This window comes from Epinephelus fuscoguttatus, linkage group LG8 (assembly GCF_011397635.1).
Source record: "Epinephelus fuscoguttatus linkage group LG8, E.fuscoguttatus.final_Chr_v1".
NCBI classification, from domain to species: Eukaryota; Metazoa; Chordata; class Actinopteri; order Perciformes; family Serranidae; genus Epinephelus; species Epinephelus fuscoguttatus.
Window position 1 is genome coordinate 6,208,534 of NC_064759.1, and position 12,899 is coordinate 6,221,432.

The 12,899-nt window shown below is 42.0% G+C and overlaps 1 protein-coding gene across 4 annotated transcripts in view; it reads right to left on the reverse strand.

Moving 5' to 3' along the window:
- Nucleotides 1-200: 200 nt before the first annotated feature.
- Nucleotides 201-12,899, reverse strand: part of dpy19l1l (dpy-19-like 1, like (H. sapiens)) — a 58,465-nt gene continuing 45,766 nt past the window's right edge. The window contains exons 20-22 of one of the 4 annotated variants that reach the window (XM_049583327.1): nucleotides 3,898-3,997; nucleotides 838-963; nucleotides 201-649 (exon numbers count right to left, since the gene is read on the reverse strand). In XM_049583327.1, coding sequence (XP_049439284.1) covers nucleotides 478-649; nucleotides 838-963; nucleotides 3,898-3,997 — 398 coding nt within the window. In that variant the 3' untranslated portion in view covers nucleotides 201-477. Of the gene's footprint in view, nucleotides 650-837; nucleotides 964-3,897; nucleotides 3,998-7,153; nucleotides 9,778-9,964; nucleotides 10,091-12,899 lie in introns of those variants that run through there. The other 3 variants (XM_049583328.1, XM_049583326.1, XM_049583325.1) reach the window with 3 other exon arrangements.

The window sequence follows — 12,899 nt, forward strand, 5'->3', positions numbered from 1 at the left end:
ATTTGTCGATTAGTAAAATTAGAAGGAAAAAGCACTAATATCTTCAGTTATCACAACACCCAAATACAAGATTTCTGCAGTAAATGGTCAAATCTGAGACAATGTTCCACATTTTTGTCAACAAGGTTGAAAAATCCTGCAGTTCCCCTTTAAGAAGGAAAATAATGATGTGATTTATATTTTTCAAACGTACACTGAAGACAAAAAAAGCAGTGGTTCTGATGGCAAATATTTTATTTTTTAAAATACAGACAAAATAGACAAATATTATAAAAGACATTTGATACACACTTAGGCCTGCGACAGGAATAAACTATTTACGTCCAAGTGTTTTGAGAAATGAAAACCTGTGCTGTGGGGGTTTGAGTAAAAAGCAGCAATGGCAGTGACTGATCAAAACCTGTAAAAAACAAAACAAACAAAAAAAATAGTGGAAAGAACAACAAGGTTGTTGCTGAATCAGTCCGTCCCGCTGTGTTATCTGAGATCTTTAGTGGCTTTGGGGACTTTGAGAACTTTGTAAATGTCATTGGAAAAGACTGTGGTGAAGTGGGGTCGTGAGCTCCTGGACATGTGGGTGCAGAGGGGGACTTTACCAACATTATGGGGATCCTCAATATCCCAGATCTCTGGCATGCTGCACCCAGGCCTGAGTGAAGACAGAGAGGAAACCAGGAATAATCAGAAACTATTTGCATCTCAATTTAATCAACATCCTCTAGTTTGCTTTTTGTAGCAAACTCAGGATAAAGCAACTGTTATACACCCAAAAATCAAAACGTGAAAGAAAACAACCCCCCCCCCCCCCATGAGAGGGCACTCATAGTGTTGAGGTACCTGGTTCGCCTGGTGCACCAGGAGTCCTCCAGGACAAAGAAGTCCACCCCCAGCTTCATCAGGTTCCCCTTTACTGTTTCTCCAGACATGCGGCTGTACATGGAGTAGACCAGCTTAGTTCTCTCCCTGCCAGGAAATACAACATGACAATGTATGTTATACACCATGTGTCCATGAAGAAACATGAGCAGCTTGTTCCTCTGAGGGCATTAAGCCCTCACTACTACTAGCCCTCATTTCCACCAGACATTTTCAGTATGGTACCTTTGGAACCAAAAGTAACCCTTCAGACATGGTACCTAGACTCTTGTGTTTCACAGCAAACAGTACTCTTAAATGTGGGTGGGGTTGTTGTCACTCACTGCTCCGTCCAGCACTCACTGTATTTCCTCATCAGCGGTGACACAGATGGAAGACTGCACCTCGTTTATCGACCACAGAACAAAGTAAAACAGGCTGCAGTGAGAGTCTCTCTCCATTGGATATTTAAAAATAGAGGGTTTGTGCATTTAGTCCTTCTCAGGCAAGCTCAGGGGTTTAGTGTTGCTGTAGCCCACAGGAACGACACTCCATAAAGCTTATAGAATATATGCAGTTCACATAATCCAGTTGAAATTACTACAGATATTTAAATGCTTGAAGATCCACTCATTACTAAAAGTGTCTGTCATATAAAAACTAAAGTGATGGTCAAAGTTGTCAGAGTGAAATTTAAGGTGTGCTGATGGATTCACAGCATCACCTCATGCATTGAGTAACATTACAAGTTAACGTTCCACCTTAAAAGTTGCCGGCAGTCGGCCCAGTGAATGAAGTTATTTTTTCTCAGACTCCAGCTGCTGTGAGAGGCAGCAAAACATCCTTTGATTTTATAGTTACAGTTTACTAATAAAACTCTCCACAGTATGAACAGTGGTTACATGAGCCTCAAAACCAGACACAACTCAGCCCTGAGCAGAGTGACCGTCCTCTACTGACCAATCAGACTGCAGTGTTCACAGCTCCACCTTTTAGTACCAGCTCTGTGTGCTAGGTACCCCAACAGAGGGGGGACCAAACATGGGGACGGTATGGAACGGTTCCATTGGTACCATCCACAACTTTTCAAAATGGAGACGGAAAAAAGCGTACCGAACTGAACTAAACCGAACCGTACTGCTTGGTGGAAAGGGAGGAAGTCATCCAAACTGAACTGACACAACTGTTTTCCCCATAGACATGCAGGGCAAGACCAGCTGAGGGTGAGTAAAGGTGAGCAGGTGAGCCACAGTCAGATGTCAGATTTCCACTCGGCCAACAATATTGGCACAATGATTATGAAACTTTAAATGTAAATAAGATTAGACGATCAACTGATAAAACCCACAAAGTTACGGGAATGAGGACTAAATCAAACACAAAGGTTCGACATTCACTGACTGACACTGCAAATATTTGGATTATGCCCTGTCTGCTGTTCTGTACTTTATTGAAATGCACAAAAAAAAAAACAAAAAAAAAACAAACAAACCTAGAATTACTATAATAATAATAATAATTATTATTATTCACATGCATCTTCCCCCCGGCAGCACCGAAGATCTATACAATCAGCACATTTTAAAGACCCAAGATTAGTGTCGGCAGTTCAGCATCTGACCAAATGTCTCCCCTTCTGTTCCTGAGATATAACCTTGAATAAAGTCCAGAAAAGTGTTTTTGCAGAACATTATGATGTCACAGTGAAGTTGACCCTTGACTACCGAACTCTAATCAGTTCATCGCTGAGTCCAAGTGGACATTTGTGCCAAATTTGAAGAAATTGCCTTGAGGAGTTCTTGAGATATTGTGTTCACAAGGATGGGACAGACAACCCGAAAGCATGTCTCCAGCCATGGCTATTGCTGGTGCGGAGGGATAAACAGTTGGACTGCAAGTTACTGGCTAAGTTACCCCAGGAACACCCTGGTGGATTGCCCTCTCCAGGTTGGGAGAGAGTTACTGCCTCAGGCGAGGGAGTTCAAGTATCTCAGGGTCTGGTTCACAAGTGAGGGTAGAATGAAGCGTGAGATGGATCGGCAGTTTGGTGCGGCGTCTGCAGTGATGCAGGCATTACGCTAGACCGTCGTGGTGAAGAGGGAGCTGAGCTGGAAGGTGAAGCTTTCGATTAACTGGTCCATCTACGCCCTCACCTATGGTCATGAGCTTTGGGTAGTGACCGAAAGAATGAGATCCCGGATATAAGCGGCCGAAATGAGTTTCCTCTGTGGGGTGTCTGGGCTCAGCCTTAGAGATAGGGGGAGGAGCTCGGACACCTGGAGGGAGCTCGGAGTAGAGCTGCTGCTCCTTCACGTCGAAAGGGGTCAGTTGAGGTGGTTCGGGCATCTGACCATCTCCTCCTGGGCACCTCCTGTTAGAGGTGTTCAGGGCAGGGCCCCGGGGCAGACCCAGAACACGCTGGAGGGATTATACAGTATATCTCATCTGGCCTGGGAACACCTCGGGGTCCCCCAGGAGAAGCTGGAGAGGGACGTCTGGGGTGCTTTGCTTGGCCTGCTGTCCCTGCAGCCCAGCCCCAGGTAAGCGGATGAAAATGGATGGATGGATTTATACATTTAAATTCACATACAAATTTTCCATGGCATGGTATTCAATATTCCTGCACTGTACTTACATTACGACACACCATATTACACTGCAATACCTGCACTGTCAACCACTATATGTGCACCTCCATCATTATCATTAGCATGTCTTTGTAGTAACAGCTCTCTGTAGTCCTGGGGCCAGACCATCATTTCATCCCTGTGTGTTTTTATTCTTATGTTTTCATTCTTATGCTCATGTGCTCTATCCCTCTGTACATAAGCTACTGGTGCCTAAATTTCCCTGTAAAATATCTATGTATCTATCTTTAGCTGAGAAAAGTATAACTGATGCATGCTGGAGAAACACACAAGATTTACACCAAGTTTTAAACTGCCTCTAAACAAATATGAATGCTTTGTCGGACAAACTCTTTCTCTCTGTGTCGCTCCTCTGAACGTATGAGCAGTTGTGCTGCTGTTGAACGGCACTGACCTCAAACCAGCATCTTCATAGTGGGGGTGGTTGACGATGGGCCGACCTGTGGAAAGCTTCACGCTGGCCATGGTGGGCATGGCCCCGGCAAACACAGCATCTGCACACATAAAACCAAATAAGACACTAAAGAGCCAGTTGTAATCAGATCTATCTTGGGGGTAAACATGTTTTTCACATCTAACTCAGTGAATTAAGGGTTTATTTTATCTAAACCAGAGTTAGTAAAAGTTGTTGGAACACTGGAATATTTAACTGAATGCATAACAAGTAAGGATAGACCAATACATCGGCCGGCCAATATATCGAGCCGATATTTGAGTTTTTTTACTTGTATCGGCATCGGCCGATACACACGTGGGTTCGCGGATTTATTTTTCCCTGGCACTTTTTTTCATTTGAAAGTATGTGGTTAAGTTGAACAAAGCTGTTGAATCCTACTGTGTACAGTAGTTGTTGTTTTATTTATGCTTCAGCTTAAATATTTGTTTATTTTATAAAGACATTACTGGAAGATTTAAGAGCACTGAACACTTTTTTTTATTTGAATGTATAATAATAATAATAATAATAATAATAATAATCTACCTGTTCTACCTCAACTTTCCATCTTGTTTTAGTATTTTTACTGTTCAATAAATGTTTCTTATTTTAAACTTGAGACCTGTAATATTTGTTATCATTGTGTCATTTTTTTTTTTAATGTAAATTGAGGGAGCAAAAGCAGATAGCAAATATCGGATCAAGAAAATCGGCAGTCCATAATCGGTCATCGGCTAAGGGTGATGGAAAAAAATCGGTATCGGCATCGGCCCTAAAAAATCCATATCGGTCTATCCCTAATAACAAGAGTAACAAAGATGTGAGTGCCGTGCTGCGCTGCTGTGCGAGCAGCTGTTTGTCTGTGCGTAACAGCAGTCTGTTGATGAATATTTACACAGTGTCCATAACAATACCTTTGTAAGCTGACAAACTGCACCGGGCTCGGGGTCAGGTTTGGTCAGGAAAATGCGGCCCGAGCCGGTCCAGTGTGCTCACCTGCGTGTGTGGCGGAACTCTGCCGTGCGCGATACAGAGAGCAGAGGAGAATTGTTAACACGTGACCACGTAGAGACAGAAATGACACGATGACACAACACCATAAATAGTATATTGTTAAGTTATTATATGAAGCGTCTGTTGCGCAAAATAATATCAATGGGGGCTGTGGGCAGGACATTGTTACACAGCTGTGCCTGTGACTTCAGGCAGAGAGACCGCTGCATCAGAGCAGAAGAACACGTTTTAAAATACATTTATTTTATCAATTAATTATTAACTTTTACTATTTTTAGCAACTTGCCCGATCGGGCAAGTGAGTTGTTAGTTTACATGCCCGACCTTGAGTTTTACTTGCCCCGGGCAATCGGGCAGTCATTATTGTTGAGCCCTGCCCCCGAAACACTAGTTGACGGCAGGGTTTCAGTGAAGTGCTGTGAAGTTGAGTTGATTCAAAACACACATTAAACATGGCTTAATAGGAACAATTTCAAACACAGGTATACAGATCAGCTTCACTATAACTCACAGCATTCACAAACACTTGTCTTTATCTGGACACATTTCCCCCACAAATACAACATGCAAATGTTTTTAGCAAAAGCCTATGATGTTTTATATTGTATAAAGCAGCCGAGGGGCTCGCAGACTTTTTTTCTCTTTAAAAGGGTGTACTTGCATCATTATGCCATTATTATCATTATATAAGTTTAAAAAATGGTCTAAACACAGCACTATACAGGATATGTTAACACTACATTTCTAAAATAAAAATACAGGTAAAAAAATAAATAAAATACTTGTAAAAAGTCTGACACTTACATCTAGGGATGTGTCACAAGTCAGAAAGTTTACCGTCATGGAATAGGAGTTTGCAAAGACTGAGGACTTTTCAAGGGTCACTACTTGCAAGACCGTTAGCTTCAAAATGACAAAAGTGAAAATAATAAAAGTTGCATTCCGTGAATCCTCAGCTAGTATGCTATATGCTATAGTTAAGCTAGCTAACCACTGTTCCAATCCCTACCAGAGCGACTTGTAAGCTAACGTTAACTTAGCAACTGTTATTAGCCTAAAAGCTAACCGAACGTTTCCACGTCGGACTACTCGAGGCGGGGCAGCTGGAGTGGTGTCGTTAATGGCTGCTGCTGAGTAACGGTTAACGGTTACTGACCTCCTTCTTGCTCGCAGTGTTAGCATCGTCCTCACCATGTTCTTCGCCCATGAGGAGACTGATGAAAAAAAAAGTCAGGCCGTCGGTATGTTTTCCAGAAGTACAATATCACTGCTGTACTTTTATTTTTAGTCCGTCGCTTTGCTACTTTATCCATGTTTCCTTGTTTTTTTCTGCGACGCCATTTCGTGCTCGCCTTCCCACCGTTTCCGCTCTTCAAAGTCCCACGGTCACTTGACTCATCGTCACCAAATCAATTTTTTTTTTGCTTAATTACAAATAAAGTAACTCTCAATTGGTTAAACAGACGCACACAATTATACGTATATATTTTTAATTGGTTAAAGCACAAAAAAAGCAAAGACAGGAGCAGTCCTCAGTTTGCGGGGTTTTGGAAACCCTCGCGCACTCCTTGATAATCCGTGGATTCGCTCGCGCATGCTCAGACCTGCTCCTTTTCTTTTTTGAATGATCTTTATTGTAAACTCTTCTGTGAGCAGAAACACACAGTGAACATAAGCATTGAAAGCATTAAAGGACAACTGCAAAACAAATGTAATATAAATTATTATTACGCTATGGACATTTTTTCTGTGTTCTTTAATAAAGACATTATTATTATTGTTATTATCAATAAAGTTAAATAAAGCCATGTGTGGCTTGTAAAAGATTCACTTGAGGATTTTGTAGATAGTGCATACAAGTATTATCTCCATAGCTTTTTTGATTTGTGAGGAAGAGATTGTTGGCAACTACTGACCCATTTCCTTCATAAATAAATTTAAAAAATAGGTTTTTGGTTTGTAAATGTGCATTTGTGAATGTGAAATTTGTCGATTAGTAAAATTAGAAGGAAAAAGCACTAATATCTTCAGTTATCACAACACCCAAATACAAGATTTCTGCAGTAAATGGTCAAATCTGAGACAATGTTCCACATTTTTGTCAACAAGGTTGAAAAATCCTGCAGTTCCCCTTTAAGAAGGAAAATAATGATGTGATTTATATTTTTCAAACGTACGCTGAAGACAAAAAAAGCAGTGGTTCTGATGGCAAACATTTTATTTTTTAAAATACAGACAAAATAGACAAATATTATAAAAGACATCTGATACACACTTAGGCCTGCGACAGGAATAAACTATTTACGTCCAAGTGTTTTGAGAAATGTGACGACAGCCCCACTCCTTAAAAACGGGCACTTGACTCAACAAGATAACTTCTACACCATGAAACCTCAGTCTTCGTACGAGTAGCACACAAACAAACAGCTCTGAAATCAGATGGACAAAATGTCACAGGTTAAATGTGCACCGTATGATTTGTTCAACCGCTCGCTCCGGCACTTTTAATCTCACCACAGCAGGACTTTGATCTCATTCTGGTGCCTGCTCCTTGAAATCACCTGCACTGAGGTGTGTTGTACCAAAATGATTTCAACCTGTTACAAGTTCATACACAAAAAAAAACATTAAAGCTGAGAGACACTTGCAGCCTTTTTAAGAAATGAAAAACCCATCACAGAATATTTGAGAAGTAGTTACCAATAACTGTGAAGGACATGCCATCATGTCGGAGGAGTAAACATGTAACAGAAACCGCTCAATGTCTGTGTGGTCGCTCCTTAAATTCTCACCGTTGCTACTCCTCCAACATGACGACTCCTCCCTCTTATAGGAATCGTGTTTCAATACAAATACACTTATTTCCTTTCTTGACCAACGTCAGATGGGAAGATCGATACCACTCTCATATCTATCCATTAAATGTGAAGCTAAGGGCAGCAGGCCCCTAGCTTAGCTTAGCATAAAGACTGGAAACAAGGGGAAACAGCTAGCCTGACTCACCACAACAGTAACAAAATCTGCCTACAAGATCATTAATTAACATACTTATTTCTCATTTGTTTAATTGGTCCAAAAATCAAAGTAAAAATAGAAATTGTGGTTTTATTGAGCTGACCTATTTCTTATAGACCCTTTTATTGTTAGTAAACAGGATGATGTTGTTTGGTGGGCGGGGCTTAGCTGGAGGCAAAACAATTCTCCAAAGACATTAGCTTCACCGTTTGTTAATTCATGTAGAAATATAACGCTCCTTTTCTTCGACCAACAGGGCTCTCATTTTAGTGTAGAGCGTCACACTGAATTTACGAAAGCACCATGTGAGGTCACTCACTCTCTAAGCTATGCTAACATTCATATTTACCATAAAGACTGGACAGTTTTATCAAACTTCTCGTCTAACGCGCAGCAAGAACGCATGTAAGTGTATTTCCTAAAATACTGAACGGTCATTGATGCATCCGGAAACCAGAAACCTGAAGAAACCTACGACTGCTACCATTTACATAAAATCCACTGCTACAAATAGTTTGGATTGACTGTTATAGAAGTCACAAACTGACGGTTCTCCATCACTAAAAACACATCTGTCATGTGCTACAGTACCCCGAATATGCAGCTTTAATAACAAGACTTCCTTTGGCAATAAACAATAATTGAAGGAACAAAAAGAACCTTTTAAAGGCTGTACATTGGTATTTTACAAAACAACTGTTTGGGTATTTACAAAAAGAAAGTTACAGAGCACAGTTAGAGAAGGTCTAAAAAGCCTTTTTTTCTGCCACTTTATAACTGAATAAAGAAGAAAAAGCTTTTCTACAATGTGAAATTTTGTTAAAATTCTTGAGTGGATTCCATCTGGACGCTGAGGCTGAATGATATGTATTAAAAAGATTTTTAAAAGCTTCCAAACACAAGAACAGAATTTCCCCCTGTGATTCCAAAAACTCTTAAAACACCGCTGGCTTCTAAAGAAAATATCTCCACACCTTGAAGTTTGCATAAAAAGTACCCACGCAAATAAATTATAAAAATAGTGTACTAGTGAAAAATCTTTTCAGAGATCAACACTGTGCATAACAATAGAAGAAGTCAGCTTTTGTCAAGTTTGCAAAGGGTATTGCTTCACAGTATGTGGACATCATCGATTGGTCCTGCCAGACAAAATGTACTTCTTAAGCCAAAGTCAAAGAAAATGAATTCGACACAGTTAGAAACAATACTGATGTATGAACAGCATCTGTTTGAGGACGATGTTTCTTAAACTAAAGATTCTATAGAACAGAACCAAAGCAACAAACTAAATGAAGAGCTACGAAACCTTTTGGCTTTCACTTGGGCACCAACAGGACGTGATGGGAACGTTGCTGGATAACAAAGACGCAGCAGTAAGGATGACTGGCAAAATGTGGGGAACAGGGAGTTCCTTTAATACTGAGAACCATGAGCGCACCACGAGTGGAGACTCATCGCAAACTGTTTTGGCGTGTCCACCGCTCAACGAATCAGAGCACTGCAAATAAGGGGAGCCGTGGGGGTTTGAGTAAAAAGCAGCAATGGCAGTGACTGATCAAAACCTGTAAAAAACAAAACAAAAAAAAAATAGTGGAAAGAACAACAAGGTTGTTGCTGAACCAGTCCGTCCCGCTGTGTTATCTGAGATCTTTAGTGGCTTTGGGGACTTTGAGAACTTTGTAAATGTCATTGGAAAAGACTGTGGTGAAGTGGGGTCGTGAGCTCCTGGACATGTGGGTGCAGAGGGGGACTTTACCAACATTATGGGGATCCTCAATATCCCAGATCTCTGGCATGCTGCACCCAGGCCTGAGCGAAGACAGAGAGGAAACCAGGAATAATCAGAAACTATTTGCATCTCAATTTAATCAACATCCTCTAGTTTGCTTTTTGTAGCAAACTCAGGATAAAGCAACTGTTATACACCCAAAAATCAAAACGCGAAAGAAAACGACCCCCCCCCCCCCATGAGAGGGCACTCATAGTGTTGAGGTACCTGGTTCGCCTGGTGCACCAGGAGTCCTCCAGGACGAAGAAGTCCACCCCCAGCTTCATCAGGTTCCCCTTTACTGTTTCTCCAGACATGCGGCTGTACATGGAGTAGACCAGCTTAGTTCTCTCCCTGCCAGGAAATACAACATGACAATGTATGTTATACACCATGTGTCCATGAAGAAACATGAGCAGCTTGTTCCTCTGAGGGCATTAAGCCCTCACTACTACTAGCCCTCATTTCCACCAGACATTTTCAGTATGGTACCTTTGGAACCAAAAGTAACCCTTCAGACATGGTACCTAGACTCTTGTGTTTCACAGCAAACAGTACCCTTAAATGTGGGTGGGGTTGTTGTCACTCACTGCTCCGTCCAGCACTCACTGTATTTCCTCATCAGCAGTGATACAGATGGAAGACTGCACCTCGTTTATCGACCACAGAACAAAGTAAAACAGGCTGCAGTGAGAGTCTCTCTCCATTGGATATTTAAAAATAGAGGGTTTGTGCATTTAGTCCTTCTCAGGCAAGCTCAGGGGTTTAGTGTTGCTGTAGCCCACAGGAACGACACTCCATAAAGCTTATAGAATATATGCAGTTCACATAATCCAGTTGAAATTACTACAGATTTTTAAATGCTTGAAGATCCACTCATTACTAAAACTGTATGTCATATAAAAACTAAAGTGATGGTCAAAGTTGTCACAGTGAAATTTGGATGGATTCACGTCATCACCTCATGCATTGAGTAACATCACAAGTTAACGTTCCACCTTAAAAGTTGCCGGCAGTCGGCCCAGTGAATGAAGTTATTTTTTCTGAGACTCCAGCTGCTGTGAGAGGCAGCAACACATCCTTTCATTTTATAGTTACAGTTAACTAATAAAACTCTCCACAGTATGAACAGTGGTTACATGAGCCTCAAAAGCAGACACAACTCAGCCCTGAGCAGAGTGAGCGTCCTCTACTGACCAATCAGACTGCAGTGTTCACAGCTCCACCTTTTAGTACCAGATCTGTGTGCTAGGTACCCCAACAGAGGGGGGACCAAACATGGGGACAGTACAGAACGGTTCCATTGGTACCATCCACAACTTTTCAAAATGGAGACGGAAAAAAAGCGTACCGAACTGAACTGAACCGAACCGTACTGCTTGGTGGAAAGGGAGGAAGTCATCCAAACTGAACTGACACAACTGTTTTCCCCATAGACATGCTGGGCAAGACCAGCTGAGGGTGAGTAAAGGTGAGCAGGTGAGCCACAGTCAGATGTCAGATTTCCACTCGGCCAACTATATTGGCACAATGATTATGAAACTTTAAATGTAAATAAGATTAGACGATCAACTGATAAAACCCACAAAGTTACGGGAATGAGGACTAAATCAAACACAAAGGTTCGACATTCACTGACTGACACTGCAAATATTTGGATTATGCCCTGTCTGCTGTTCTGTACTTTATTGAAATGCACAAAAAAAAAACAAAAAAAACCCCCAAACAAACCTAGAATTACTATAATAATAATAATAATAATAATTATTATTCACATGCATCTTCCCCCCGGCAGCACCGAAGATCTATACAATCAGCACATTTTAAAGACCCAAGATTAGTGTCGGCAGTTCAGCATCTGACCAAATGTCTCCCCTTCTGTTCCTGAGATGTAACCTTGAATAAAGTCCAGAAAAGTGTTTTTGCAGAACATTATGATGTCACAGTGAAGTTGACCCTTGACTACCGAACTCTAATCAGTTCATCGCTGAGTCCAAGTGGATATTTGTGCCAAATTTGAAGAAAGTGCCTTGAGGAGTTCTTGAGATATTGTGTTCACAAGGATGGGACAGACAACCCGAAAGCATGTCTCTGGCCATGGCTATTGCTGGTGCGGAGGCATAAACAGTTGGACTGCAAGTTACTGGCTAAGTTACCCCAGGAACACCCTGGTGGATTGCCCTCTCCAGGTTGGGAGAGAGTTACTGCCTCAGGCGAGGGAGTTCAAGTATCTCAGGGTCTGGTTCACAAGTGAGGGTAGAATGAAGCGTGAGATGGATCGGCAGTTTGGTGCGGCGTCTGCAGTGATGCAGGCGTTACGCTAGACCGTCGTGGTGAAGAGGGAGCTGAGCTAGAAGGTGAAGCTTTCGATTAACTGGTCCATCTACGTCCTCACCTATGGTCATGAGCTTTGGGTAGTGACCGAAAGAATGAGATCCCGGATATAAGCGGCCGAAATGAGTTTCCTCTGTGGGGTGTCTGGGCTCAGCCTTAGAGATAGGGGGAGGAGCTCGGACACCTGGAGGGAGCTCGGAGTAGAGCTGCTGCTCCTTCACGTCAAAAGGGGTCAGTTGAGGTGATTCAGGCATCCGATCAGGATCCTCCTGGGCGCCTCCCGTTAAAGGTGTTCAGGGCAGGGCCCCAGGGCAGACCCAGAACACGCTGGAGGGATTACATATCTCATCTGGCCTGGGAACACCTCGGGGTCCCCCAGGAGAAGCTGGAGAGGGACGTCTGGGGTGCTTTGCTTGGCCTGCTGTCCCTGCAGCCCAGCCCCGGGTAAGCGGATGAAAATGGATGGATGGATCTATACATTTAAATTTACATACAAATTTTCCATGGCATGGTATTCAATATTCCTGCACTGTTCTTACACTACGACACATCACCTTACACTGCAACACCTGCACTGTCAACCACTATATGTGCACCTCCATTATTATCATTAGCATGTCTTTGTAGTAACAGCTCTCTGTAGTCCTGGGGCCAGACCATCATTTCATCCCTGTGTGTTTTTATTCTTATGTTTTCATTCTTATGCTTATGTGCTCTATCCCTCTGTACATCTGTGTGTTTGTATGTGTTGTGTAATAAGCTACTGGTGCCTAAATTTCCCTCTAAAATATCTTTGTATCTATCTTTAGCTGAGAAAAGTGTAACTGAT